Source organism: Olea europaea, chromosome 6, assembly GCF_002742605.1.
Source record: "Olea europaea var. sylvestris chromosome 6, O_europaea_v1, whole genome shotgun sequence".
Taxonomy (NCBI): Eukaryota; Viridiplantae; Streptophyta; class Magnoliopsida; order Lamiales; family Oleaceae; genus Olea; species Olea europaea.
The window spans coordinates 20,552,884-20,568,961 of record NC_036242.1 but is presented as its reverse complement, the minus strand read 5'-3'; the positions used below and the strand labels follow the sequence as shown (position 1 = coordinate 20,568,961).

At 35.7% G+C, this 16,078-nt stretch overlaps 1 protein-coding gene across 1 annotated transcript; it reads left to right on the top strand.

Annotated features, from left to right (window-relative positions):
- Positions 1-5,290: 5,290 nt before the first annotated feature.
- Positions 5,291-7,956, top strand: LOC111396125 (indole-3-acetic acid-amido synthetase GH3.17). The gene is made up of 4 exons (XM_023022436.1): positions 5,291-5,718; positions 5,801-5,902; positions 6,008-6,867; positions 7,168-7,956. Exons 1-4 carry the CDS (start codon positions 5,429-5,431, stop codon positions 7,785-7,787), a joined length of 1,872 nt encoding a protein of 623 aa, XP_022878204.1. The 5' UTR covers positions 5,291-5,428; the 3' UTR covers positions 7,788-7,956.
- The last annotated feature ends 8,122 nt before the right edge of the window (positions 7,957-16,078 follow it).

The following is a 16,078-nucleotide window of genomic DNA, read 5'->3' as shown; positions in this document are numbered from 1 at the left end:
AGAGTTTTATCCTTGTCCAGGCAAGAAGCTGAACGAGACCCTAATGTCGTCGCAGGTATCATCTCTGTTTCCAATATTCCTACATTTGTACTTATAGATTCTGGAGCTACACATTCGTTCATTTCTTCTTCTTTTGTTGCGAAGTCTAAAGTGGAATGTGAATTCCTTCCGTATACTTTAGAAATATCTCTTCCATCTGGAAAGATACTTGTCGCTAACCAAATAGCTAGAGATCTTAGGATGGAAATTGATGGTAGAGGTATAGCAGTAGATCTAATTCCATTAACGATAAAAGACTTTGATGTTATTCTTGGTATGGACTGGTTGTCTAAAAACTATGCAACTATTTATTGTACTAAGAGAATGGTGGTTTTTTGAAGACCGGGCGAAGAAGAGTTTCGTTTTGTGGGAACTGAGGTAATTACCTCGTCTGGTATAATGTCAACAACTCAGGTTGAAAGGATGCCGAGAAAGGAATTAGATCAAAGATTTCTAGTGTCGATGACCGATATTAAACAAGATAAGTTGTCAATTGAGGATGTTCCAATAGTTCGACACTATAAAGACGTTTTTCCAGAAGACCTTCTAGGTGTACCACCAGACAGACAAGTAGAGTTTACCATTGATTTGGTACCAGGAGCAACACCCATCTCAAAGGCTCCATATCGTATGGCACCGTTGGAACAACAAGAGCTGAAGGTACAGTTGAAGGAGCTTCTTGATAAGGGTTTCATTAGACCAAGTGTATCACCATGGGATGTATCTGTGTTATTTGTGAAAAAGAAGGATGGAACAATGAGGCTGTGCATTGACTATCGAGAATTGAATCGCCTCACTATCAAAAACAAATATCCACTTCCAAGAATAGAAGATTTGTTTGACCAGCTTAAGGGAGCTACAGTATTTTCAAAAATTAATCTAAGATCAGAATATCACCAATTGAAAATTAAGTCAGAGATATCCCTAAAACGGCTTTTAGGACGCGTTATGGTCATTATGAATTTTTGGTGATGCCTTTTGGATTAACTAATGCCCCGGCAGTATTTATGGATCTAATGAACAGAGTATTCCATGAACACTTGGACCAATTTGTTATAGATTTCATTGATGACATCTTGATCTATTCGAAGAATAAGGAGGAACACGAGAAACATCTCTTGATGGTCTTAGAAACTCTAAGAAAAGAGAAGTTTTATGCCAAATTCAAGAAATGTGAATTCTGGTTGGATAAAATAGTTTTTCTAGGGCACGTAATCACAGCACAAGGAATTGAAGTAGATCCAACTAAAGTGGAAGCAGTAAATAATTGGGTAAGACCAACCAATGTTAGAGAAATACGTAGTTTCTTGGAATTGGCTGGTTACTATAGAAGATTTATCGAGGGATTTTCTAAAATAGCAGGACCATTGACCCAATTGACTCGAAAAGGGATAAAATTTCAATGGACGGAGCAATGTGAACAAAGCTTCCAAGAGCTGAAACGAAGATTAGTCACAGCCCCAGTGTTAACAATACCTGACGGACCAGAAGGATTCGTTATATATAGTGACGCTTCGAAACAGGGTATAGGATGTGTTCTGATGCAGAAAGGAAAGGTGATAGCCTATGCTTCCAGACAATTGAAACAATATGAACAAAACTATCCAACCCATGATCTAGAATTGGCTGCAGTAGTTCATGTCCTCAAGATATGGCGTCATTACTTATATGGAAATAAGTGTGACATTTATACTGATCATAAGAGTTTGAAGTATTTTTTCACCCAAAAGGAATTAAATATGAGGCAGAGGAGATGGCTAGAGCTAGTAAAGGATTATGATTGTACTATCCTTTACCATCCTGGTAAAGCTAATGTAGTAGCTGATACTCTTAGCAGAAAGGCAGTTGGACAATTAGCAGTACAAATCACTATGCAGAATCAGTTGTTAAAGGATTTCGACAACTTACATCTAGAAGTAATTGTTCCACCAACCCAAACTATCACCAGAATAGCGGCTCTAACGATTCAACCAACACTTAGAGATCGAATAAGAGTAGCACAGGATGGTGACTCTTTCCTGCAAAAGATCAAATCCGAAGTTGGTACTAGCAAGCGAAAGGATTTTGAATTAGATAGTGATAAAGCCTTACTCTTTAAGGGGAGGTTGTGTGTGCCAAAAGATGAGGGATTGAGGAAAGAAATTCTTGAAGAAGCACACTTAACTCCATATACTGCCCATACAGGAGGTACAAAAATGTATCGTGATCTAAGGAGTATGTTTTGGTGGAGAAATATGAAACGGTGCGTAGGTCTTTTTGTCAAGAGGTGCATGACTTGTCAACAAGTGAAGGCTGAACATCAAAGGCCATCTGGATTGTTGGAACCATTAACAATTCCACAATAGAAATGAGACCATATAACTATGGATTTTGTCATGGGTTTTCCAAAATCAGCTAGGGGAAATGATGCTATGTGGGTTCAGCTCATTTTCTACCTGTAAGAATGAATTTTAGTATGGATCAATACGTGCGATTATACATCAAAGAGGTCATCCGTTTGCATGGTATCCCAACCTCAATTGTATCGGATAGAGATCCAAGATTTACCTCAAAATTTTGGAACAGTTTGCAAGAGGCTATGGGAACCAAGTTAAACTTCAGCACAGCTTTCCATCCACAAACTGATGGACAATCGGAGAGGACTATACAGACTTTAGAGGATATGCTGCGTGCATCCGTCCTTGATTTAGGGGGCAGTTGGGAAAACTATGTGCCACTGGTAGAGTTTGCCTATAATAATAGCTACCAAGCTACGATAAAGATGGCACCTTACGAAGCCCTTTATGGCAGAAGATATAGAGCTCCCCTTTATTGGGATGAAGTAGGTGAACGAAGAGTTCTAAGACCCGAAATAATTGAAAAAACTAGTCGAGCGGTTGATAAAATAAGAGCTAAAATCAAGGCAGCTCAGGACCGACAAAAGAGTCATGCCGATAAAAGGAGAAAAGATTTGACATTTAATATCATAAGTAAGGCTACATGATCCACGGGGATGATCGTATATACACATGGGGGTGGGGATTATTTTATTCGCATGGGATCCATGCATCTCATGTGAGAGCGCGGTCATCCAGAGTGTCATCCATGAGGGTCAAGTGGCATATCCCTTTTGTCATTACCAAAGTTACAACTGTACGAGTGATGATTTTATTCATTTTAATCGTAGATTAGATAGTATTATCACCAAGTTGACTTCGCCTTGGATCTAGCAATTTATTAGTTAGTGTCCTGGTCAAGGCTTTCAATCGTCTCTCCGTGCTGACCGGCCATCCCTTCATCAAAAATGAATTCCAAACGTTCATTCGTTTACACTAAAAAGAAAAAGTTAAAACAGATTAACTAAAATATACGAATAGTCTGTCCCTATTAGAAAGCCACCTCCTTTGTTTTCTTATGCAGAACAAATGCCAGTAGGGAAACCAAATCTAGCAAATCCCGTTTCGAGTGTTAGTATTAGTATATAATCCTAGTGATTAATTTATAGGGTTGAAGGGTTCCTCATCCTTAATAATGTGCTAAATTACTACCTCCACAGACCACAGATGTTAATTAATATTAATATGATTATCTGGTGCCAGTGACAGCCTGACAACACCAACCCTCTTAATCTTGTGACATTTATCTACTTCCTTCAAGCTCCATACATAGCCAATGATCTCCAATCTTAAATTTCATGATTATGTGGTAACCTTGTTTCTCTTTAATATGTGACTAATGACAGAAAGATTCATCTGAAATACTGTAAATCTGATTTTGTAATTCTTGAAACTCCTTTGGAAATTAATTTTTCCGATCAAGGTAAAAGAAGTGAACTAAGATACTTGACTTGCATCAGTTTTGAGCAGGGGCGGAGCTACATGGGGTGGGGAGTGGCGACCGCCCCACAACATTTTGAAATTTTTGTAGAAATTTTGTAAAAAAAGAAATATGTACTTGTTTATATTTTGTCTCCACAAAAACTTTTCACCCCACCTCACCTCACCTCGAATTCGAAGGTTAGTGAATAATTATTGTTCCCATTTCTATTTCCTGATCAGTCCAAAGGTATCTATAAGTCAACATATTTGGGTTGTGTTTTGGTTTACCATATTAAACGAGATAAATAATCAAGAATTATAATGAACACTAAAAGAAAGATAGTATTGTGATGGATTACAATGAATAGTATTAATTGAATGTCATTAATTAATTTTTTTCTTATCCGACCTAGACACATCACTAGGTTCCACATTACATTATTCATTTAATGGAGCAAATACTATTCTTTAAATGAAAAACCAAAGAATGCTATCCACTTTTATTTATTTATTTATTTTGAATAAATCAACCGCATTCGTAGTTCATTTATTAAAAAATGAAAGAAAAATAATATTACAAGGCCTGAACTCAGAGAAAAAATAAAAATAAAGACTAAACTTGTCCAAAGACGTGGAGTACAATGTAAATATGATGAATGTGTAAATATACTTTCCAAGTGGTCCAATCTAGCTTTAGTGGATCGCTTAAATCTTCATGAACAAATCTTGGGAGAATGAGAAAAATGTCTGCTCTACCTTGAAGTAGATGGAAGAACTTCTATGTGTACTCGCTCAGCCTCTATGCTCAAATGGTTAAATACTAATGGTGGGTTTATCTAATACTAGCTATTATAATTTTATACAAATTCATACGGTCGGTGTAAATGAAATCTTAAGTTGCAAAATATTTGGTATTAGTTGCTTTCTAGATATCAATCTTGCGAGACAACTTATTTGATATGAGTAGATAAACTATAAAACTTGAATTTCTATGCTTAAAAATATTTCATTTTCTTGGATCCACAACATGCAGTGGGTCATAATATCTATCTGCGCCCTTCATTTTCACATTTTAGACTTTGTTATCACAGGTTTGATTGATGAATTGATACGAGATTTCAGCACAAAAAGGAACCAGGGACAGTTAAACTTGCCATTCAACTAGAACACTAATGTGTTTCAACGTACTTCTCCATCTCTGATCAACCAAAAATAAGTAGAAGACGATAGTGTCAATAAGCAGTTTTTCTTCTGCAAACTAACGACATCAATAATAATACATTATTAGAAGATGTTAATGGATGCTTTGACCAATTAATGGATAGCTAGGCTAGCTGCATCTAATCAGTAGGAGACAAGGCCACATGTGTAGGACCTCAGTACATATAATTCAATTCCTTTATATCAGCGCCAAAAATTTCCTCATAGTCACTTGTTTTATTTATTTATTTATTTTTTATAAGTCTCAACATTAGTCTTCAGTGCATTACTTGTAAATCATGAATGAAGTTCATAAAATATTTTAGTCTCATGAAATTAAGCACAAAAAATAGAAAAAAAATACATTCATCCATCTTTTCCTAGCACCAACTATGCTTCTAAAGTGTGATCCAACGGACACCGAAGCCGGTATCAGGCTTCTGGAGGACCTGACTACTAATGCAAACCAAGTGCAGCAACAGGTACTAAAGGAGATACTAATACAAAATGCAAATACAGAGTATCTAAATACCTTCCTAGATGGCCATGCCTCCGAGAAACTTTTCAAGAAAAATGTCCCAGTCGTCAATTATGAAGATATCGTGACTTATATTGAACGAATAGCTAACGGAGACCGGTCAGATATCATATCAGCTCAACCTATTATTGAGCTCATCACAAGGTAAACTACAGGGCATTTCTACTTTTGGCTCATGTTTTGTTTTATTATTTTTTTCCCCTAATGCTGTTGGCTTTTTACGTAGCTCTGGAACATCTGGAGGGCAGCCAAAGATGATGCCTTCAACTGCACAAGAGCTTGACAGAAAGTCATTCTTCTATAATATCCTTGTGCCAGTTATGAACACGTACGTAATCCATTTACTGCTTAACTTTTAAGTACTGTTTGTTGCAGATGAATGAAACAGTGATAAGAAAATTGCTCAAGTCTGCTGTTTTCTGTTATAATTTAGGTATGTAGAGGGGTTAGACCAAGGAAAGGCAATGTTTCTTCTCTTCATAAAACCGGAAATCAATACCCCAGCTGGCTTGGTAGCTAGACCAGTCCTAACTAGCTATCATAAAAGCAGCCACTTCAGGGACCGGCCTTTCAATAAATTCAACGTTTATACCAGTCCAGATGAAACGATACTATGTTCAGATAGCAGGCAGAGCATGTATTGCCAGTTGCTATGTGGTCTAGTACAGCGAAGTGAGGTCCTGAGAGTTGGTGCAATTTTTGCATCGGCTTTTCTGCGTGCAATCAAATTCTTGGAGGATCATTGGCGACAACTATGTCTTAACATAAGAACAGGACAACTTACTGACTGGATTACCGATCCAAGTTGCAAGAATGCTGTGTCTTTAATTCTAAGCAAGCCAATGCCAGATTTGGCAGATTTGATTGAGCGTGAATGTATTGGAATATCATGGGAAGGGATAATTAGGAAGCTTTGGCCAAGAACCAAGTACGTTGAGGTCATAGTTACGGGATCAATGGCACAATATATATCAACTCTTGAATTTTACAGTGGTGGCCTGCCTTTGGTTTCCACAATGTATGCTTCTTCCGAGTGCTATTTCGGGATTAATCTCAAACCACTGTGCAAACCTTGTGACGTTTCTTACACCCTCCTCCCAAATATGGCGTATTTTGAATTCATCACAGTCATTGAAGATCATGATGAAAAGATGCAGGAGAAGGTCCATTGCAATGGCAAATCTGAACAGAAAAATGGGATTAACGAGGAAGAATGGATAAAAAGTAAAATCGTGGATCTTGTGAATGTCAAAGTTGGTCATTACTATGAACTTGTGGTGACCACATACACAGGTAAATCAATTTCATTTATTCTTTGTATTTACTTATAATAAAGATAATGATAGTCAGTATTTGCAGTGAATTTTGCTATTTGCACACCGGAGTACACGCTCCTCACATGAGGGAGGGGCACATGCCCAATAAAAAAAGCATGGATCCCTTTGTGTGAGAGGCGTACACCAGCGTGTCAATGCCGTTGTACGTATAGTACAATTGATTTGCAATTCTAATCACTGCAGACAACCATTCGCGCAAATTGATGAATACCTAAACATTTAGATAAACCTTTAACTGTGTGATTTTTATATTCAGGTCTATATAGGTACAGAGTTGGAGACATTCTTATGGTGACTGGTTTTCACAATAATGCTCCTCAATTTCGATTTGTGCAAAGACGAAATGTGGTTCTAAGCATTGACACTGACAAAACGAGTGAGGAAGACCTCTTGAAGGCAGTGACAGAAGCAAAGCTTATTATTGAATCTCTTGGACTCCTTCTGACGGAATATACTAGCTATGCTGATACCACTTCAATTCCAGGTCACTATGTGCTCTTCTGGGAGCTTAAAAAGAGAGAAAATACAGAACAGCTGCCAGAACTTGATCTTATTGTAATGGAGCAATGCTGCTATAGAGTGGAAGAGTCTCTAGATTCTGTGTACAGGAGGTGCAGGAGGAAGGACAAATCAATTGGTCCCCTAGAAATCAGAGTTGTGAAACACGGGACCTTTGATGCTCTCATGGACTTTTGTCTTTCTCAGGGATCTTCTGTAAATCAATACAAGACGCCGCGTTGTATTAGCTCTCAGGAAGCTGCCAGGGTTCTTGACTCGAGGGTGGTGGCTAGATTTTTCAGCAAAAAAGTTCCCTCATGGGAGCCTTTTAGAATTGAAGCCAATAAGTTAATGTCAGACATGCACAGAGCTGTTTGATGGTTATTTATGGGTACAAGTTTCCAGCCCATTTGAAACTTCGTACAAATATCCTAGTATTCACTAGAACTTGATTTGTAAATTTTTATTGAGTTTCTTCTAAATTTTGTATGCTGGAGTTGAATGGACAATTCATGACGGTAGAATTACGATCAAGAAATTCCTATCACTTAGCCAAGACATTCTCCTCCTAAACTCACTGATTTTGATGCTTAAACTGGAGTAAGATGTTAAATGGCTATTAAAGATGGAGATGTTTGAATTTGCATACATTTCTTCTCTTAGGAGAGAGTAATTATAGATTTCTTTTGGGGCTTTGGTCATTCTAGAAAGTAACAGGTGTCGATCCTTTGGCGGTGGGCTGATAACTATGTTATGTATTCATGTGTTACTCAATGTTTTTGAAGTCATGCTATTTTATATTTGCCCACATGCATTAAAGTAACGGTATTCCCGCCATCGTCGAGGATGGTTGGCCTTATCTCTTTTGCAACCCTCTTTGCTTTAATTGCCTTCATGCTTTCTGGTCTCGCCTAGGGATTAAGTTCAAAAGATAGATTTTTTTTTTTTTTTGCTACATCAACAAATAGTCCATGAAGTCCAATTTTATTATTCATATTAAATTTAAGACTTGTTTATTTGAATTGAAAACCTACAGATGACTTTATTTGAGCATATATCTCCTTCTTTGTTGCCGAAGATGTGTGCTTTTGTTGAGAGAAAACGCCATGATTATATTTTCTACATGCGCTAATTGGCCTGTTTACGGATTTCTAGGTTGATGGTCCATGTATGCTCAACGTGCGTATAAACTACGTGTGATCTCGCCTGTTCGTTCAGAATCTTGATCAAGTGCCTCTTAGTATTAAATAACTACGATTGTTCAAGATAATTTGAACCATATTGATTGTTTCTAGTGTGATTCGATAGTTTCCGCTTTCCGTTCTGAACTTATAAATAGGTCATCCTTTTTTAGAGTGTCTTCATTATTCTTTCTTGCTGGCTTATTTTCTAGTAATTCCATCTCCCGCCTTCTTTTGTTTTCCTTCAAGCACCCTTTCTTAGGTACGTGTTTTGCTTTTATCTTCGGCTTTGTAAGCTTTTTATGACAATGTCTTACCAACGAGATACCCAAAATATGTCATTCAATTCTGACACGAGGAGTTCTAGATTTAGGGATGGCTCTCCTAGTGTTTCTTCTTTTTCCGTAGAAATCCTGTATATTGAAGCATTACCTTACTTTAAAGTTACTTATCTAGTACTTGCTTCATCCCAGTACTTGTTAAACAAAGGCGTAGTTCTCGTTCTACGATTGAGGTACGTGACGGGGTATGCGAACCTTTTATTGAATCTGTAAGCCTTAACAAGAGTGATGAGGGGATTTTTGAAGCTTCGAGTGAAATTCAATAACATTTTAATGTTCCCGATGATATAGAATTACTGTGCTCTCAAACATTCATTGGATATGGAACTTAAGATCCCTTTCCATCACTTCTTTTGCGAGGTCCTTTCTTCTTTTAACATGCTCCCACCCAACTTACTCCGAATAGGTGTGCCCAAATGGTTGGTTTCTATCTGTTAAGGAGTTTAGCGGGTTTAGAAGGAAAGCTTTTCTTGAATGCGTTTCAATCTATTTATCACCCTGTAAAGGCACGAAATGAAGTAAACCCTCAAAATGGATATTACTATCTTTCTCCTCGCACTAGGTTGTGCCCAAAGTTTTTAATTACTCCTAATAAAATGCATAACTTGAAGGAGAGTTTTTCTTTGACCCAAGAAAACTGATTTCAACTTAACGATCCCAATTCTTCTGTTATTATGTCTCAATTATATGGTGAATATAGTAAGCGTTGGCCCTCTATTCATTCTCCTTTTTTTTTATATGTTGACTAGTGTAGGTAAGCAGCCAAAACCCTTTCAAGGTCAAGCTTTTAGCGAACTTTGTGCCTTAATAGCACCTATCTTTAGCATATATTTGACTATATGTGAATAAAATTGTTGAACTATGAATAAAATTGCTACACAAAATATGTTGCATCTTTCGACATAAATTAATATGAACCATTAGATCACACAATTACATATCCCATAGTTGCATATACAAATGTTGAAGAAGAGAGAGTATTGGTCAGCTTTAGCAATTTGCAGATACTAAGTCAAGCTGTGATTCTTAATCAGATAATTCATCTCAGAATTAACTATCTACCCAAAGAAATTGTTAGATTCATACACGCATCGAGCATGTTTTGCATGCAATATCGAACATGACTAAACACTAAATTTTTCTTCTTTGATACTGTCTAGCAATGTACAATTTACCCTACCAAACAAACAACCCAATAAGATTGCAAACACAATAGATATTAATGTAGCTATGTGGATTACTACAGATACATTCATATCCAGAAGATAAATTTGACTATCTTAGAAATGAAGCAAAGGTGAAAGAAAGAGCATGGAAACTAAGATAAAGGCTAGCATGCAGCCAGGAGTAGAGAAGTAACATGATTATTACAAGGGGACAAGGAGAGGAAAGCGAGGAGACGGTAGGAACAGAGGGAAAAAGCTTTATAAGAAGGGGGCCTGCAGCCTTCCATTTTTCTGTGTTCTTTGTCTCAAGCATTTATGTTCTACATGTGGCCTCAACCACCACATCTAAGCCTTTATAATTTATCCTTGCCCTTATCTTTTTCCCCAAGAATTATGCAGATTAAAGGCTCAAATGATTACAACTATACCTCAAGTCGATCAATCTTGTATATATCTTTTGTCCTTTTTTCCTTGTGAACCTTCTTTACTTTTGAGGACACCAAAAAAATCAATTAGTATGATACAACATAACATGGTAAAAAGGTGGGAGTAGGTCGGATTCTTAAATACATGCATGCACATTTCTGATTTGATGCAACCAGCTAGGATATTTGTGATTGGACTTGGGACTTTTTGTGGGTGGAATGGAATCACAAAACGCATGGAGGGCAGAGCGAGATTGAATACATGAGAGTAAATGCCAATGACAAGCACACGTGTGCTAAATTCATGTTTATGTAAGCAATACCCCCCTCGTGCACCCATCCCATCCACAAAAATCCATATATCCCTCTCGCCTCATTTATCCAAGTGTTTGATGCCAATAGTAATACAGGTTTGATTTTGAAACGAGTATGATTGTGGGACCTCGTCACATGAGACAGCTTCCGCCTGCTTTAAATCATGTCTCAAATGGACTTGGGATTTTTATAGGAATTTATTTGTTTGAAGTTTAACTTGAAGATATTGAAATTGAGGGGTAAAATTCTATCCAATTTAAAATCAGTCACACCAATTATTCATACCAATAATTGTATCTATCTTGTTCGCCTATCTTAACACCAGTTGAAGCTTGCTGTTGGCCGTAGAGGTCAAAATCTCTTATAAACGACATCAATTCTCATAATAAAAACATCAAGGTTTATGTATTAAAATAAGTGTTGCAGGAATAAAAATGACTTGTGCTACCTCATCTCATGTCTTTATATACTTAAAAAAAAAAAACATTATTCGCAGATAAAATTATGCTCGAACATTTTAGCCATGTTGGAAATCTCCTTCATTTATTAGCTCATCCTTCGATTCATTTTATTTGTTGATTGGTGCAACAGATGAGACATTTAAAATTAAGCCCCTGTTAAGTTTAGATTTTAATAAAAGTTGATGGAATGCGTGGTTGAAAAGTTGTGATTCCATGAAATGTATAATTAAAATTAATTTTTTGGCTTTAACTTAAATTTTTCTCAACTTTTTAAGCTGAACCAAGCAAGGATTAAGTGAATTTTTCAAGTAGGGTGAGAAGGAAATTTCAATAAGGGCATTACCATTTTTTACTCACTTAACTGGTGCATAATAATATCATATAGTGCTGTAGAAATATAAATATGAGAAATTTATCATATGCCTTATTTAATTTACTAGTTGGCATAAGGTTTAAATTATTAATTACATCCTCTCATCATTGAGTGAAACCTCTATGATGAATTTTATATACAACAATGTCCCATTTAAGAGGGTAGAATTGGGGACTGAAGCGGAGAAGCAATTAGGCAATAACATAAAAATATTTCAATTAGATCGAGATGGAGAGTATCTCTCCTATGAGTCAAGATATATTGGTCAGATAATGGGATTTTATCTCAATTAAGTAGGCCAGAACACCTCAACAAAATATTATGTTAGAAATGAGAAATCGAACACTTTAGATATGGTTAGATAGATCAATGGTTAGTTTTTTCACTTCATCAGTTTCCTTTTGGGGATATTCCTTACAAAGAGCCATATATGTGCTCAACCTAATACCATCTAAATATGTTCCTAAAATAACCTTGGAACTATAGAATGGACGCAGATCAAATTTGCGGCAAACTTGTATATGGGAATTTCCAGCACGCTATAATGAAAGATGAATAAGATGGATGTGAGATAAAAAATTATGCATATTTATAGGTTGTCCAAAAGGAACTAGAGGCTATCAATTTTATAGTTCTCAAGATAAGAAGGTATATATCAGTACGGATGTAAACTTGGTAACTATATTAGAGAAAGTGCTACCAAGGATAAGTGTCTACTTTGGAAATGAATGGAAATGTTCCTAGCTCATCTACTTCAAAGATCCGCGAACTTGTGATCAATGGTATTGAAAAACCTACAGATTTTGTGGGAGCCGATTTTGGTCGAAGGAGTACTATACAAACACCTCTTCAGCTTGTTATTCCAACTGACAAGGCAAAAATGTAAATAATGGGAAGACAAAATCGTATTGTCCTTCACTCACCAACAATTGAAAGTACATAGTCTAAGATAATTGACGAGGGACTTATTGATATAGTGAGATGAACTTGTGATCAATGGTATTGAAAAACCTACAGATTTTGTGGGAGCCGATTTTGGTCGAAGGAGTACTATACAAACACCTCTTCAGCTTGTTATTCCAACTGACAAGGCAAAAATATAAATAATGGGAAGACAAAATCGTATTGTCCTTCACTCACCAACAATTGAAAGTACATAGTCTAAGATAATTGACGAGGGACTTATTGATATAGTGAGACAATTAATCCACCTCTAATTGAATACGACCGTCCAGAATCCCCACAGAGATAAAGTGGGAGGGTTATTAGAATACCCTCTGGGTACTTTCTCTATGGACAGCCTTTTGAGGCAGTCAACATTAAGCAAGAAGTGTATTAGATGTGGGAAAAGGGTGTAGAACATGAAAAAATGTCTTAAACATAATTTTACCTTTTGATCACGCACTTTTGGTCGACTTAAGTTCTAAAATCTCGTTTTTCACACCAAAACCACAATTTTCACAACAAATCACCTAAATATACTTTTAAGAACCTCAAAACTCATGCAAAAACATTTATGCAACTTATATGAATGCATGTATGTCTTACAACCTAAGTAAGTGATAATGACGTCTACTATTTTAACACTCTATAAACATGAAAATTCTATTCTAATGCATATAAAGTTGAATAAATAAAAGGTTAGAGAATTGAGTTGCCTCTCAATCTGTCGCACCCCATTATATAGATAGCTATACACTCACCCGTATAGAAATAAAAATTGGCGACTCGACCTAGAAATATGATTGCAATTTTTTTTAGATAATGACGTCTACTATTTGAACACTCTATAAACATGAAAATTCTATTCTAATGCATATAAAGTTGAATAAATAAAAGGTTAGAGAATTGAGTTGCCTCTCAATCTGTCGCACCCCATTATATAGATAGCTATACACTCACCCGTATAGAAATAAAAATTGGCGACTCGACCTAGAAATATGATTGCAATTTTTTTTACATAATAAAATGGAATAAGCATCTTCCCAATAATATTCCTATATATTTTAACCTGGTCACCTATCATGTTCATATAGTATATCAACACAAGAACTATATAACCATTTTTTCAACATATTTACTTTTAGTTTACAAAAGTATGTCCCAGACCATTTCAAAAGTCATATATATACAATACAACATCTCAAAAATATGATACAACAAATTGTAAAACTTTTTTTTACATAATAAAATGGAATAAGCATCTTCCCAATAATATTCCTATATATTTTAACCTGGTCACCTATCATGTTCATATAGTATATCAACACAAGAACTATATAACCATTTTTTCAACATATTTACTTTTAGGTTACAAAAGTATGTCCCAGACCATTTCAAAAGTCATATATATACAATACAACATCTCAAAAATATGATACAACAAATTGTAAGACCAAAACAACAACCTAAAATAACCTACAGATCGTTATCAATGTACATCGAACTTTAGAACCCCATAAAAGCTTTATAACTAACCATGTCTTCCATGAAATTCCATACAAATCTACAATGCAAGAATAATATAAGCTAATGCCCAATAAGTAAAAAATCATACATGCCATAAGTATGAATAATATGAGTATATGACTCCATGCAATTTCCTTAAAAATATTTATGCTAAAAATGCATCATATTCAAATATTAGTCAAAGTCAGCTTGAAATAATTTCTTTTAAAATCATTTCCTTTCATGGGGCACTTGGTCCACCTACTATACATAGGATAGAGCTCTGCACAATATCAATAATCAAATAACCAATATGATATCCACAGAGTTGAGTGAACCATACTCTTGTAACGTTAGAAGTACATGTGATAACTATTTCTATGATCAACCAAGAAGTATCCCACCAGGAATATCAATAATCATAATATCACAAAAGCACAGTCACGTGGTCTATCCTCCTGTGATCCAAAGGTGCAAACCTATCTTCCCTTGTGATCACCCGGGAAGTATCACTAGCGATACCTACATGATATGATCCGTGCTAGGCACCGAATTCTCAATTATTTGACGATTGTTGGAGGTCAGTTAATAATAAGATTCAAGCTCATTTGGAGGTTAAAAAGGGTTCATAAAGATGGCAAATCTCATGATCAAGTTTTGGAATTCAAAATATGGGAATTAACGTGCAATATAACAAGTTCCATGATTGGCGGAAAGAGACTAAGTGCAGAGTCGGGTTTGATCACAGCCAAAGAAATCATGCAATCAAGCGTCGAGGTTATCCGGCTACAAAGGATGATGTTTGCAAGCTTAAGTTCGAGTTACATGTTACTCATAAAGGCGAAATAAAGATGGCAAAGCTCATGATCAAGTTATGGAATTCAAAATATGGAAAAACGAGTAGTGTGGACTAAAATAGGCATAACTTTTAGCTCATGTGTCGAATATTCGCTCATGAGTACATTTCAGAATCATCAAGAAATTTCACACAAGAAGAAGAGGTTTTCAAAAATTAAACTATGCGACCGCATAGCTTAATAGCCATGCGACGCATAGGCTATTATCGAGACAAATTTGAGGCGGACTATTTATTCTGTGCGAATGCATTAATTTATACTATGTGACTGCATAGTATACTTCGGGGACCAAAGTTGCAATTTTTCGCGACTTTCCTATTTTGAGTAGAATTCTAATCTTTTATTATTTTTAGGATTATTTGAACATATTTTTACCTTTTTAATTAGATCCTAGAGTTTTCATTTAAATAGGACTTTATTTTCATTGTATTGGAACTTTTGACATTTGAGAGATTAATACAAGGGGCTATTTTGCTTCCAATTTCTTGTTTTTTGAAGAACAAGTCCAACTTATCAAGATTTGTTAATCTTGTGGTGTTCAAAACAAATTCGGGTGAGATTTATAAATTGTGCGATTAAGAGGTCGTTAATTTCACATATTAACAGTTGCTTAATTCATTGTTTGTGAATTAAATCCGAAATCGACAATTCTTGACTTTCTTAGGATCCATGTCAATTTAGTTGTGGGTTCATTAGTGGCCGTGTTAACTAGGTTCGCATCACTACAAGTAGCACATGAGCATACCTCACATATCTTCGTGCTCTAATGATGGTCAATAAAACATTTTATAATGTAAATTTATTTTCCAATCATGTTGTGCAAGCTAGATTCCTGACTATGGACATAAGTCATGCATGCATGTGTAAATGCTCATGAATAATATACTCAATCATCATCACCAATATACCATATCCAATAAGTTCATTATCAAAATTATATAAATCTCGCGATAATAACTGGTAGAAAATAATTCAACAAATACTATGTTCTTATATCGTAATTGCAAATAAATTTTTACTTACGTTTTTGCTTGTATGTGTACGCTTCTACGGAGTGTAGGTCAAATCCCTTTTTCACCCAACGTCACTTTAACATCTAATA

What these genes read in the sequence shown, in the direction of transcription:
- LOC111396125 (XM_023022436.1), top strand. Translation starts at nt 5,429, where the DNA reads ATGCTTCTAAAGTGTGATCCAACGGACACCGAAGCCGGTATCAGGCTT. An exon ending in CTTGTGCCAGTTATGAACAC is followed by an intron (nt 5,903 to 6,007) that starts GTACGTAATCCA and finishes GTTATAATTTAG; the next exon opens with GTATGTAGAGGGGTTAGACC. An exon ending in TGTGGTGACCACATACACAG is followed by an intron (nt 6,868 to 7,167) that starts GTAAATCAATTT and finishes TTTTATATTCAG; the next exon opens with GTCTATATAGGTACAGAGTT.